This window comes from Molossus molossus, unplaced genomic scaffold (assembly GCF_014108415.1).
Source record: "Molossus molossus isolate mMolMol1 unplaced genomic scaffold, mMolMol1.p scaffold_m16_p_6, whole genome shotgun sequence".
Lineage (NCBI taxonomy): Eukaryota > Metazoa > Chordata > Mammalia > Chiroptera > Molossidae > Molossus > Molossus molossus.
The window spans coordinates 22,113,300-22,126,605 of NW_023425399.1; the positions used below are offsets into that span (position 1 = coordinate 22,113,300).

General features: G+C 45.2%; 1 protein-coding gene across 1 annotated transcript; it reads right to left on the minus strand.

Moving 5' to 3' along the window:
• BPIFA3 (BPI fold containing family A member 3) lies at window positions 1-12,741 on the minus strand. The gene is made up of 7 exons (XM_036246079.1): window positions 12,618-12,741; window positions 5,048-5,201; window positions 3,162-3,269; window positions 2,325-2,474; window positions 1,059-1,143; window positions 553-616; window positions 1-35 (listed from the first exon to the last, which is right to left on the minus strand). Exons 1-7 carry the CDS (start codon window positions 12,739-12,741, stop codon window positions 1-3), a joined length of 720 nt encoding a protein of 239 aa, XP_036101972.1.
• Window positions 12,742-13,306: the final 565 nt, after the last annotated feature.

Below are 13,306 nucleotides of genomic sequence, written 5' to 3' on the forward strand. Positions count from 1 at the left end.
TCACAGGTGGTTGAGTTCATGAGCAGCAGGCTGTTCTGTAAGGAGCAGAGTTGGTGTCAGTCACCAGCTTGTCCGGCCTTCCAGCCCCCAGGTCCACAGTGAAGGAAGCTCACATCCCCCATGCCAACCAAGGGCCTGTGCCCAGGGCATTCCCATTACAACTCTTTCCAAATGAGATCTAATTATTTGCTTCTTGTTGTCTTCCATTTATTAGACTGTGAGCTCCATGAGGGCGGGTGCTGTATCTGTTTATCTGCAACTGGAGTGGGTGGTTTCAGGTTTGGGGAGGCGGTGCTCCCTAAAGGACTGAGTGGAGGAGCTACAATCTCTGGTAGTTTGGCGGTGTAGGTGACTTGGTGGAGCCCAGCCTGCTGGTAGGAGTGCCCTCTGCTGTCCTAGCTCTCTTGGGGCAAGTAACGTGGTCACCTCTAAGTGTTCTCAGAGCAGGTGCTGGCAAATCCTCCCTCAGCGGGCCTCCCTGGGAGCCCAGTGGGGCACCTCTTCCTGCCATTTGCCCACCTGAGTCCTCCCTGGATGGACGCGGACACTCACCCATGAGGCTTTTCAACAGCTTCACATCCAGCTGCCTGAGGATTTCACTGATCAGAGGACATACCTGGACCACCAGCACAGAGAGAAGGGTCAGATCAGGCACTGGGAAGAGAAACCTACAGGGCCTGTGCTTGGAAGCTTAATCGCCCCTGGATTTCCACATGGAATCATGATGAGAGTGTCTTAGCTTCCAGTATTGAGCGCCAACTGCATGCTCGGGGCCATGCACAGCACTTCCATGCCTGACCTCCCTGAATCCTTGTGACGTCTTTATGAAAAAGGGACTGTGATGGTTCCCATGATACAGATAGGGAAACTGAGGCGCAGGGAGTCTAAGTCACTTGCCCAAGGACACACAGCCAGTAGACAGCAACACCGAACATTTTAATTGAGACCTTTCAGATTTGAAAGCTCAAGGTTTGAAACTCTTTGCTCAACTGCCAATATGTACACCTGGACCCTCACACTGAAGGATGTCCAAGGCAAAAATATTTTTTCAAACTTACCTGATCTTCTATTAGGTGTGGGATAACTTTTTCCAGGTTTTGTCTAAAATTGCGGAGAAAATGTTTTATCTTTGGTGAGATATCTCTAGAAGAGAGGTAGATGTACAGAACAGATTAATGCAGGCAAAATAATACTGGGTGCAATGTACTGAGTATACCTTACACAGTCATCTAATATGCAGCCAGCCCTATACAAGCAGCAACATTGTCAGCAACAGTCAAAGGGGCAATTCAGAGAGGTGATGTGACTTATCCAAGGTCACACAACTGGAAACCATTGATTAGATTAGATCCAGGTCAGTAGAGCTCCAGAGTCCAGTCTTTTCCCTGCACTGTCTTCTCCATGAATGTCTGGCGTGATCTAGGCACTCAGTGAATGTCTGATGAATAAATGAATGGAAATCCACTGAGAACTTTGTTGCTTTCAGCATTCTGGAATCACAGAGAGAAATCAGACACAAATCTTGCCCTCGAGGGACCCAGAGTCTGTTGTGGTTGACAGGCTTGGTCAGCCAGTGTATAGATCTTCATTCAGCTCTGTTTTTTTCTGTCTTGTTCACTACTAATCCCTAGCATCAAGCATGCTGTGCCTGGCGAATAGTAGGATCTCTGTACATATTTGTTGAATAAATGAGTGAAGAGGAGGAGCTTTAGAGAGGGGAAGGGCATTCCAGCAAAAGGATCAGTGGTGTGAACATATATGGTGTGTTGATGGAGGGGCGGGTCCTTCAGAGACACTACAGAGCAAAGGGCTGCAGGGTGGGGCAGGGGAGAGGACATGTGGGGTCTTGGGTGAAATTCAGGAGTTTGCTCTTCATACAGAGGGCATTGGAGAACCATTAGAAGGTTTAGGGCAGAGGCTGGGGGACATGATCAGATTTCTGTGCTGGAAAGTGACCTCTGCTGCAGGAGGAGAATGGAGTGAAGGAGGCGAGGTACAGTCAGGGAAAGCTGGAGGAGGCTCCTGCAGTGGTCCAGGAGGCGGAGCATGAGCTGGCACAGTGAGGGATGGAGGGAAGGGAGCAGGTGGGGACTGCCAGGAAGTCACTGCTGGGAGCCGGTGAAGATGGGCTACAGAGAGTGAGGAGGAGGAAGAGTCTGGCTTCTTTCTGGGAAGGTGGCAGGGCCATCATTGGGAGGAGCTACAGAAGAAGGAACAGATCCTGGGAAAGGGTGAGATCTGTTTGGGGTTCATCCAGGAGGTGGTGGAGACATGTGGCCACAGCTAGGGCCAGTCAGGAAGGGGCGGGGAAGCTGGGACCTTACTCAGTTAGGACTGTTGTGCGGACACTCCTGGGCTCCACGCGGCAGCTGCCTATCACCAGATCCCTCCGGCCAAACTCGTCTTTCTCCAGCCAGAACTCCACAGCAAGGTTCATGCATGCGTGTGTCTTTGCGGTGTTGTTATTGAAGGGCCTCCTGGGAATGAGAGAGAGAGGAGGAGGAGGGAAAAGGGAAGGAGACAGAGAAAGAGCAGGTGGTGGAAACAACCAACAGGAAAGTGACTCTCTGTGTGGACAGCACTGTCCATACTCTGAGACCTTTTCAACAAACCAGCCCAGTGGGGCTCCATGTCTCCTGCATGTTAAATCCTGCAGTCAGGGATTAAGGAGAAAATGCTAGTAGCCAAGAGGGTTCTGAAGACCCTTTTAATAGACCAGATTAGGGACCACTGGAAATTCAAAGGTTGAAGTTTCATCTTATTTTTAATATTTTTACTGTTTAGCTGCAGCCTCCCTTTCCTTGGGGAGGATGTTAAAGGGTAGTTTGAACAGGAAAAGAGAAAGGTGATGAGACAGAGTACTTCTCTTTTTTAAATCAGTGTAGTGAACTCACATAGGTTTAACTGAGCAGATGACCTACCTCCATTGACCACTGATTGCCATCCACATTTCAGCTGAAGGAACCAAGGCTCAGAGACATGAAGTGACTTACCCAAGGTCACACAGCGAGTGAATTTGGAAACCAAGATTTGAAACCAGGTTGGGGTCAGAAAGACCTGGGTTCCACAGGTTGCCAAATCCACCCCCGTCCCCCGCCCAGCTCCCAGGTTCCCAGTGAGGAGGAGGAACGCCTCTTAGATCCCACTGCTGTGTGACTTACAGTTTCAAGTCAACGTCAAATTCAAGTGAGATGCTTGCTGAGAACCACTCCTTAGGGAAAGATATCTGGATCCTGCCATAGTCCAGCTGAATGTTGGTGATGTTGGCGCTACACAAGAAAAGAGCAGAGGTCCCCCAAGGGTGAGGGACCTTGGACATCAAGGTCTCGGCCTGACAGACAAGGCTAGCTGTCGATAAAAAAGACCCGGCAGTGCATATGGAGTCAGAGCCTTTCACAGATGCTCTGAGGGCAAGAACCACCCACAGGAGCCCTGGTGGCAAGCTGTCCCTGAGTGCTCTAACACTGCCACACTGCTGTGCTGATTTGTGTAACCTGCAGCCAGCTGCAGGCCCAGACCCCAGGCCTGTCCTCGCACCAAGCCTCCCCTCTCAGTAGATAGCCCTCCACCCACCCAGGTTGCCCAGGCCCAGACCCCAGGAACTGTCTTGGATTCTCTCCATCCCTCATTTCCACATTCAAACATCAGCAAGTCGTGTTGTTATCTCTGCTCGCAAAGTACATTGAGTTTGGCCACGTCCCACCACCCTGTCTCTTTCACCTGGTCCTGGTTAGCATCACTTCCTGTCCGGAGATACTCTGGTTCCTCTGGACTCCCAGCTGGGATCCCGGCCTCCCTCTAGACTGTTCTCCAGGTGACAGCCAAAGAGGCCTGTGTCTCCTCTCACTCAACATTCCCACTGGTTTCTCACTGCTCTTGGAATTAAGTCTGACCTCCACACCATGGCCCTTGCCCCTGCAGGCCTGGCCTCATCTGCCTCTTGCTCACCCAGCCACACAGGACTCTCTCTTTTTCTCAAACACACCAATTTCTTTCCTGCCTCGGGGCCTTTCCACTCATTGCTCCCCATGTCCCTCAGGTCACTTGCTTCTTCATTCAGGTTTCCACCTGAGGGTTACCTCTTTAGGCAGGTCCTCCTCACTCTCACCCTTTACCTTGATCAATTTGTCTTCATGCCATCTCCCTCCACTTGAAATCAGTTACTTACTTTTGTGGCCTCGCTCACTAGGATTAGGAGAAGCCAGTGACTGTATGTCTGGTTTATAGCTGTATTCTCAGTACCCAGCCCAGGTCCTGGCACACAGTAGGTGCTCAATATTTGTAACAGTTGTTTAAGGAATGAATGAGGGGAGGGGACTGTGGCTGCAACCGTCAAGGAAAACCCTGCTGGTGGGTAGTGGTGCTCACTGATCAGGAGAGAATGAGGGACTTGAGTCGGAGAGAAGGGAGTCCAGGGCACAGCAGGCTGGAACGGTGGTGCGTGGCTGAGCAGCTTTGAGACGGGGAGCTGGGGCAGCCCACATCCGTCAAGAGGAAGGAGTAAAAATGGAGGTGAAGACAGGCCCGGTTCTGCAGGGCTATACATCCACCACGTGCAGCAGAGAGAACTCCCCACCCCCAGCGTCAGGGACAATTATTATGCCCATTTCACTGATGAGGACTCAAGGCTGAAGCTCAGAGAGCTCACATGTCTTGCCCAGAGCCACACAGCTCTCAAGCAGTAGCGTGGGTTCAAGTGTCTGACTCTAGTCCTGGGTTCCTTTGGCACCTGAGACGTTTATCCAGGCTCTGTTATATTTGAGGCCAGAGTGGTCCAGCAACTGCCCCAAGGTTGGTGGCAGAGCCAGGATTTAAATGCAGAAATGTTTACTCCTACGCCTTCACTTCCAATTAACCTGCTAGGCTGTCTCCCCAAGTGCCTTTTGTATGGGGCCCCCACTCATCCTTGTATTGGGCCTTACATGTTCTCCTTCCCCTCGTCCTTCCTCCCCTCCTCCCAGTCCTTGCACTTCCATCCCCAGCTCTGCCCTCTGACCCATAGCTCTATAAAGAGTCCCAGGGCCAGGGATGGGGTTCAGGGTCTCACCTGCCTTCTTGTTGCTGCTGGAGCTTCACGCCACCACCAATTAGCCAGCTCACCATCCCTGTGGCCACCTGCCTTGATGCATTCAGACTGTCCAGGAGGCAGATGTTCTGAATTCGGCTCTCTGCATTGTATTTCATGAGGCCCTGGGTGATAACTGGAAATGGATAAGGGATCAGTGACCTTGCACAGTGTCATGGAAAAGGCAGAGGATTTGGAGTCAGGAGGCTGGAGTTGCAGCTGCCTATAAACAAAAGGTGTGTCTGGAGTCACAGATCTGGGCTCAAATCTCAGCTCTGTTAGCTCTCTGATTCTGTATTTCCGCATCTGTGTAATAGGGGCAGTATAATACCCATCTCATCGAATGCTTGTGAAGAATATTGAGAACATTTATCCAAAGAATATTTATTGAGCATCTGCTGGGTGTCACGCCCTGTGCTGGGCACTAAGGACACAAACAAGGTTTCTGTCTAGTAGGAGAGACATACATTAACCAAATAGTTTCAAAGATAGAGCGAAACAATGAGCATGCCTGAAACTTTTAGTCCTTCTTGGTTAATGATGATAGTAGCCCTTGGGAATTTGAGCAGCAGACATTAATAGTCAACAGTCCAGTATCTATCCAACCTCCATCTGTCTGTCTATCCAAAATCCATCTATTCATCTACCCATCCATCCCATCCATCCACCCTTCTGGCCGTTCAACCATCTTATCATTTCCATCTGAACTCTGTTTTTTTAAAAATATATTAATTAATTAATTAATTATTTTTATTAATTAATTTTTGTTACAGATGTTTCTCCTTTTCCCCCCACTAATTTTCCCCTTCCCCTCCCTCCCTGCCCTGTCTCCAGTTTGTTGTCCATGTCCACTGTTCATGTATACATGCATATAAGTTCCGTGGTTTATCTCTCCCCCACCACCCTGAACTCTGTTTTAATTCAGGCACTGCAGTATCTCTAATCTCTGGTCCAGATGAAGCTGTTGATCATCTGAGCCATTATTGCATGGTGACTCTTTCAGGTTCAGAGTTGGCATGTGACCCAAGTTGGTCCTATCAGACAAAACAGAAGATTTTTTTTTTAATCTTCACCTGAGGATATTTTTCCATTTATCTTCAGATAGAGTGTAAGGGAGAGAGAGAGAACAGAAAACATCAATGTGAAAGAGACACATTGATTGGTTGCCTCCCGATGACCCCAACCAGGGCCAGGGACCGAACCACAACTGAGGTAAGTGTTCTTGGCCAGAACTGAACCTGTGCTTCTTTGGTCCACAGGCTGACACTCTAACCGCTGAGCCAAACCAACCAGGGCTAAACAGAAGATCTCATGCTTCATGTTTGAGGGGACGGTTTCTTTCCTTTTCTTCTAGTGGAAAGGAGCTTCTTGGGCAGTACAAGAAAACACAGTTACATATTAATTTCACATATGAAAAGTTTATTAAAATCTTATATAAATCATTAGCCAACAAATCTAATATCTTATAGTACATTATTAAAATATCATATTACATTGTAAAATATGTTTTAGTATGACACATTATAAATACATAATAGTACATTACAAAAACAGTACATTATAACTATATCATTATTGCCCTGGCTGGTTTGGCTCAGCGGTTAGAGCATTGGCCCATGGACTGGAGGGTCATGGGTTTGATTACTGGTCAAGGGCACGTACCTGGGTTGCAGGTTTGATCCCCAGGCCCTGTTGGGGTTGTGAGGGAGGCAACCAATTGATGTATCTCTTTCACATCGATGTTTCTCTCTCTCCCTCCCTTCGTCCCTTCCACTCTATCTAAAAATCAGTGGAAAAATATCTTTGGGTGAAAATGAACAACAACAAATGTGCATTATTAAAGTGTCATATTTCAGAAATGCTAGGATAGGTTTAACATCAGAAAATCTATTAATACAATTTGACATATTAATGGGCTAGAGAAGAAATAGATTAATTTTTAGACGCAGAAAAACATTTGTTAAGGGCCAATAATGATTTTTTATTAAGAAAAATTCAGAAAGCTAGGCATATAAGGGGACTTTCTTAACATGATAAAAACTATATTTTAAAAACCTATAGAAAATATAATGTTTAGTGGGGAATTCTGGATACATTTTCCTTCCTACCAGAGGCCTTAGCTATACTGCCAGATATAAAAAAGGCACAAGATGTATATATGGTGTAGAAGAGAAAAGATAAAACTGTCACTATTTGCAGATGATAAATCCTCTAGATAGAGAGAAAATCCAAAAGAATAAATAAGGCAAACTATTAGAACTAATAAGAGGTCTAATTATAACTAATAAGATAGCAGATTTTTAAAAATCAACAGCATTCCTCTCATCTATACCAATAATACCAACTAAAGAATATGACAGAGCCCTGGCCAGTTTTGCTCAGTGGTTAGAGCATCGGCCCACAGACCAGAGAGTCCTGGGTTCGGTTCTTGCTAAGGGCACGTACCTCAGTTGCAGTTTGTTCCCGGTCCTGGTTGGGGTCGTGTGGGTGGCAACAACTTGATGTGTCTCTCTCATGTTGATGTTTCTCTTTCTCTCTTCCTCCCTCACTCCCTCCCGCTCTATCTGAAGATAAATGCAAAATAATGTCCTCTCATGAGGATTAAAAAAAAAAAAAAGACAGAAAATTAAGTAATAAGACTGGGGCAAAAGTAGGTTTACAGTTAATCATATGGAAAAGAATATAAAAATAAACAATAATACAAGGGGTCTGGCCAGTGTGGCTCAGTTGGTTGAAGCATCATCCTGTGCACTGAAAGGCTGTGGGCTTGATTCCTGGTCAGAGCACTTACCTAGATTGCGGGTTCGATTCCCAGTTGGGGTTTGGGTATGCACAGGAGGCAACGAATCAATGTTGTTTCTCTCTTTTGCCCTCTCCCTTCCTCTCGCTCTAAAATTGATAAGGATTAAAATAATAATAATATAAAAATAAACTCTATGTTTCACATTTCTCAAAACTGTAAACCTACTTTTGCCCCAGTCTCTATTTATAGTAGCAACAAAAACTATAAATTCTCTAGGAATCAGCTTAACAAAGCTCAAGATGTTTATAGGACTTTGAAATTCTATTAAGTGATGTAAAATAAAATTTGAATAAATTGAAAGACATACTGTTTGTGATTGGGTGACCTAGCATTGTAAAAATGACAATTCTCTCTAAATTAACAAACAAATTTTCAATGTAACCCCAAACAAATTTCCAGATGATATATTTTTTTTTAAGGAGCTCAACAACACTCTAAAATTCATTTAGAAGAATAAAAGCCTATTAAATAAAACAGCATTCTACCAAGATATAATATTTCAAATATGTTACTGGTACAGAAACAGTTACACAGGCACAGGATACAGAGCTCAAAAGGGAATCCAAGTCTTTAGGAACTTGATCATTTAGTAATGGGGTGAGAAAACAGACTCATTATATGGAGAGAAGTGAGGCTGATCTTTAACTTACATACATGCATGTGCATAAAGATGACCTCCAGATGGAGTGAAATCCTGCATGTGAAAGGTAAAACCATAAAGCTATTGGAAAAAAAGCAAAGTCTGGGGTAAGGACAAGGGCTTAAGACTCATCAAACACAAACCGTTAGATGAACTTTAGTGAGTATGGAAATACTCCTGTTCAATGAAGGACTTCCCAACAACATTAATAAATGACAGTTTGAGAGAGATGTTAGCAATGTTTAGACCTGACAATGGATAATGTCAAGAATTAATTAACATCTCCTCAAATCAACGAGGATACATTTAAAAATTTAGAAAAGCAAATAATAAAATGAACAAAAGATAAAAGAGGAAATTATAAACGTTAAAATGGTTAACAAAATTATGATGAGATGGTCAAACTTCCCACTAATTAGATGAAGTCAAGCTAAAACAATTAGCTGTCACTCAACTACATATCAGACTGGCAAATATTAGAAAGATAGTGTTATGTACTGAATTATGTTCTCTTCCTTCCCCTTCCCCCTGAAATTAATATATTGAATTCTTGAATCCTTAACCTCCGATGTGATTGTATTTGGAGATAAGAACTTGAAGGAGGCGATTAAGGTTACATTCAGTCATAAGGGTGGGGCCCTAATCCAATAGGACTAGGGTCCTTATGAGAAGAGAAAGAGACACCAGAATGCATTCTCCCTCTGTGTACACACAGAGGAAAGGCCGTGTGAGGACATGGCAAGAAGGTGGCCATCTGCAAGGCAGGGAGGTTTCACCAGAAAACAACCCTGTGGGAACCTTGATCTTGGACTTCCAACCTCCAGCATTGTGAGAAAATGTTTGTTGTTTAAGCCACTTTGTCTGTGGTATCTTTCTGTAACAGTCCAAATAGACTGGTACAGATGGATACTCTCCAGTGTTGGGAAACATGGGGAGACAGGGATGCTCCTTTATTACTGAAGTGAGTGTAGACTGGCACAGACATTCTAGAATGCAATCTGGCAGTCTTTAGTTGAATTGAGTTTGCATCTGCCCTAGAGCCCAGTCGTCCTTCTGGGTATATCCCAGAGACATTTTCTCACAGGTTCTAACAGGGACACATCCATGGATGTTCATCTCAGAGTAGTTTACAATGGTGAGAAGTTAGAGAAATTCAAGTGTCCATCCCTAGGAAAATGGCCAAGAGGTTGTAAAGTGAATGAAGCTCTCAGCAATCTGAAGCTACAGATGCCAACAGTGTTCATTGAAACCAGTGAAAAGCAATGAGATCTTCCCTGATTGGTTTTGCTAAGTGGTTAGAGCATTAGCCAGAGGACCAAAGGGTTGCAGGTTTGATTCTGGTCGATGGCATGTACCTGGGTTGCAGGTTCAATCCCAGGTCCCAGTCAGGGTCATATGGGAGACAACCAATTGACTTGTCTCTCACATCAATGTCTCTCTCTCTCTCTCTCTCTCTCTCTCTCTCTCTCTCTCTCTCTCTCTCCTTCCCTTCTACTCTATCTAAAAATAAATGGCATCCCTGGCCGGTTTGGCTCAGTGGTTAAAGCATCGGCCTGTGGTCTGGAGAGACCCGGGTTCGGTTCCCGCTAAGGGCATGTACCTTGGTTGCAGTTTGTCCCCGGCCCTGGTTGGTCGTGCGGGTGGCAGCCACTCGATGTGTCCTTTCACATCGATGTTTCTCTCTCTCTCTCTCCCTCCTGCTCTATCTGAACAAAGAATGAAAAAGTGTCCTCCGGTGAGGATAAAAAAATAAAAAATAAAAAATAAATAAATAAATAAATAAATAAAAATAAATGGCAAAATATCTTCAGGTGAGGATTAAAAAAAAAAAGCAATGAGATCTATGTGGCAATACCATTAAGTAAATCAAAACACTGCATGCTTGATCATTCAGAGCTATTTGAAATCTAACTGAATGGAAGTCCTACAATTACAAAATTAAAGAAGTCACATCAAGATAGGGACATCCAGGGCCCATAGCAGACTGCCTCTCCCAACAGGAGGGATTACAGGGGCTTTTTGTAGTGACTTCCATAAATAGAGAGGTAAAAATGGTGGCAGAGTGAATGGAAGCTACATAGACCATCTCCCAGAACCAAACTGAAATTTCAACTAAAATAAACACAAATCATCAGGATAAATAAATAGAAAAACATCTGGAGAGAACCCACATAACCAGGGACAGAAAGAGGACACCAATTTGAGCCTGGTAGGAACTGCAGAGGCTCAAGAGAGGGCAGGCTAAGAGCCCATGGTCAGCAGCTGAGGGTTGTTTAGGTTGTGAGCAATTCCCTTGGGGTTAAAATCTCAAGCTGGCTCCACAGTGCAGAGTGCCAGGACAGAGCACTAAATTAACTATTGCCACTCACCTTGGGCTGCGGCAGAGGGAGGGCATACTGGACTGGACTGTGGTGTGGATGTTATTACGTAGAGGGACTCAGCAGTTTGGGAAGCTGGGAGGGCACTGGAATTTTTGTGCTGAATCATTCACTAATAGGACAGTAGCCATATTACTCAAAGAGCCCCTTCCCAGAGCCCTGGAGGAGAAGCAATGACCCCTCTGTCAGGAACTTAACACCACCCAGCCTGGCCAGAGAAATGCAAATTGAGACTCATTAACAGCCAGCAAGCATCTGCCCCATCCACTGGAAATCTTCTTACCCTGAACACCTGAGGGAGTTTTCATTCAGCTGAGTGCTACAACCCAGGGCTCATCAAGTAACAGAGACTAATATCTAGCAGGCAAGAGCTAGAGGATAATTGAATCTTTGATTGACCTGCAAATCTACCCAGGAAAGTAAGATGTGACAGTGGTGTTTAAAGTGGGTCCTCTGGCCCTGGCCAGTTTGGCTCAGCGGTTAGAGCGTCAGCCTGTGGTCCGGAGAGACCCGGGTTCGGTTCCTGCTAAGGGCACGTACTTCGGTTGCAGTTTGTCCCCGGCCCTGGTTGGTTGTGCGGGTGGCAGCCACTCGATGTGTCCCTTCACGTCGATGTTTCTCTCTCTCTCTCCCTTCCTCCCTCTCCCTCCCACTCTATCTGTACAAAAAATGGAAAAATATCCTCGGGTGAGGATAAAAAAAAAAAAGCTGTGGTACATGTACATAATGGAACACTATGTAGCTGTAAGAAAGAAAGATCTCTTCTCCTTTGAGACAACATGAAGGAACCTGGAAAATATTATGCTAAGAGAAATAAGCCAATCAGAGAAAGACAAATATCACATGATATTATATTTGTGGAATATAATGAACAAAATAAGCTGATGAACACAATTGACCCGGAGTCATAGAAAGGTGTACAGTTCAGACTGACAAACCTCAGAGGAGGGGGTGGGGGGGATGGATGAAATAAACCATAGAACTTATATGCATATATGCATAACCAGTGGACATAGACAACAATCCTGGGGGTGGGGCGGAATGGGGAAGAGGGTGTCTAGGAGGGAAAGAGGAGAAACATCTGTAACAAAAATAATTTAATTAAAAAAACAACAACATTGCATACTTTGCAAGAATTGGGTCATATGTATTTTTTTAGTTAGTTATTTTTAATTCTCACCCGAGGATATTTTTTAATTGATTCTTAGATAGAGTGGGAGGGAGGGAGAGAGAGAGAGAAACATTGATGTGAGAGAGACTCATCAATTGGTTACCTCCCACACAGCCTGGCTGGTGATTGAACTGAGGTGCATGCCCTTGACCTGGAATTGAAACTACGACTCTTTGGTTCGTGGGCCCAACACTCTAATCACTGAGCCAAACCAGCCAAGGCAAGATCTGGACATATTTAAATACATACACACTGTAGTGCCTGCCAAAGAAGACAAAGTGGAAGTGAGAATAATATGTAAAAAAGGAAAATGATATAAAATGAAATAAAAGAGCGACCTTGCCATGATTCATGATAATCATAATGTGGTGTATGAATAATGATAATGAATTGGTGTATGATCAAGTCAACCTCAATTGTCTGTACCTGAGGTCTTAGAAAAAAGGAAGAAAAGAGGATAGGTGACTGACCTGAGGTCATACAGCAAGTCAGTGGTGAGGCCCAGATGATGCCTCCCCCACCCACCCTGTGGCAATGGGCAGAGCATAGGCTTAGCTTACTTCTCACCAGGGCGGACTTGCTGTTTGTGTAGGCCTTGGCCAGGCCAAACCAGGGCTGCTCGTGCAGTGCTGAAGGCAAAGACAGCAATCTGAGGAGGACCAGGAGCTTCCAAAGTGGATGCATCTTGAGTTCTGGGACCTGCAGGTGTCAAGGAGGGTCAGTTGGTCGTGGGGGTGGTCGTTGGGATAGATGGACTCAAGGTTTTCTGTGAGAAGATTACATCAGAGTTAGCCCCAAGAATGCTGTGGGGAGGTGTTGTGATGAACTCTGGAAGCTGCTCACATGGTGAGGGCAGCAAGTAGAATCCTGTGGCAGGGGTGGGGGGCAGGGCTCTAGCTGGAGGTCTTGTTGCTTGGAGATGCCCAGTAGAGTTCACTGTTGGGTCATGCAGCAGGAGTTCTCTCCCAGTCCCTGCAAAGGCTGGATGTTGATGACTCTTCAGTGGATAAATAAATGAATAAATGAATGAGTAAGGATGGCTAATCCCAGGTTTTCCAACTGGACTAGAACTTTCTTAAGGGCAAGAGCATCCTCAATGCCTACCATGATGCTTGTTTGCCAGAAACTAAGTGCTAGTGAATGTTTGTTGAGTGTCTAAATGACAATACATGGATGAATGAGGATGGCTGATCTCTGAATCTTCTACCAGATTATAATTTTCTTAAGGACAGGTGTGAGTCTAATTAAT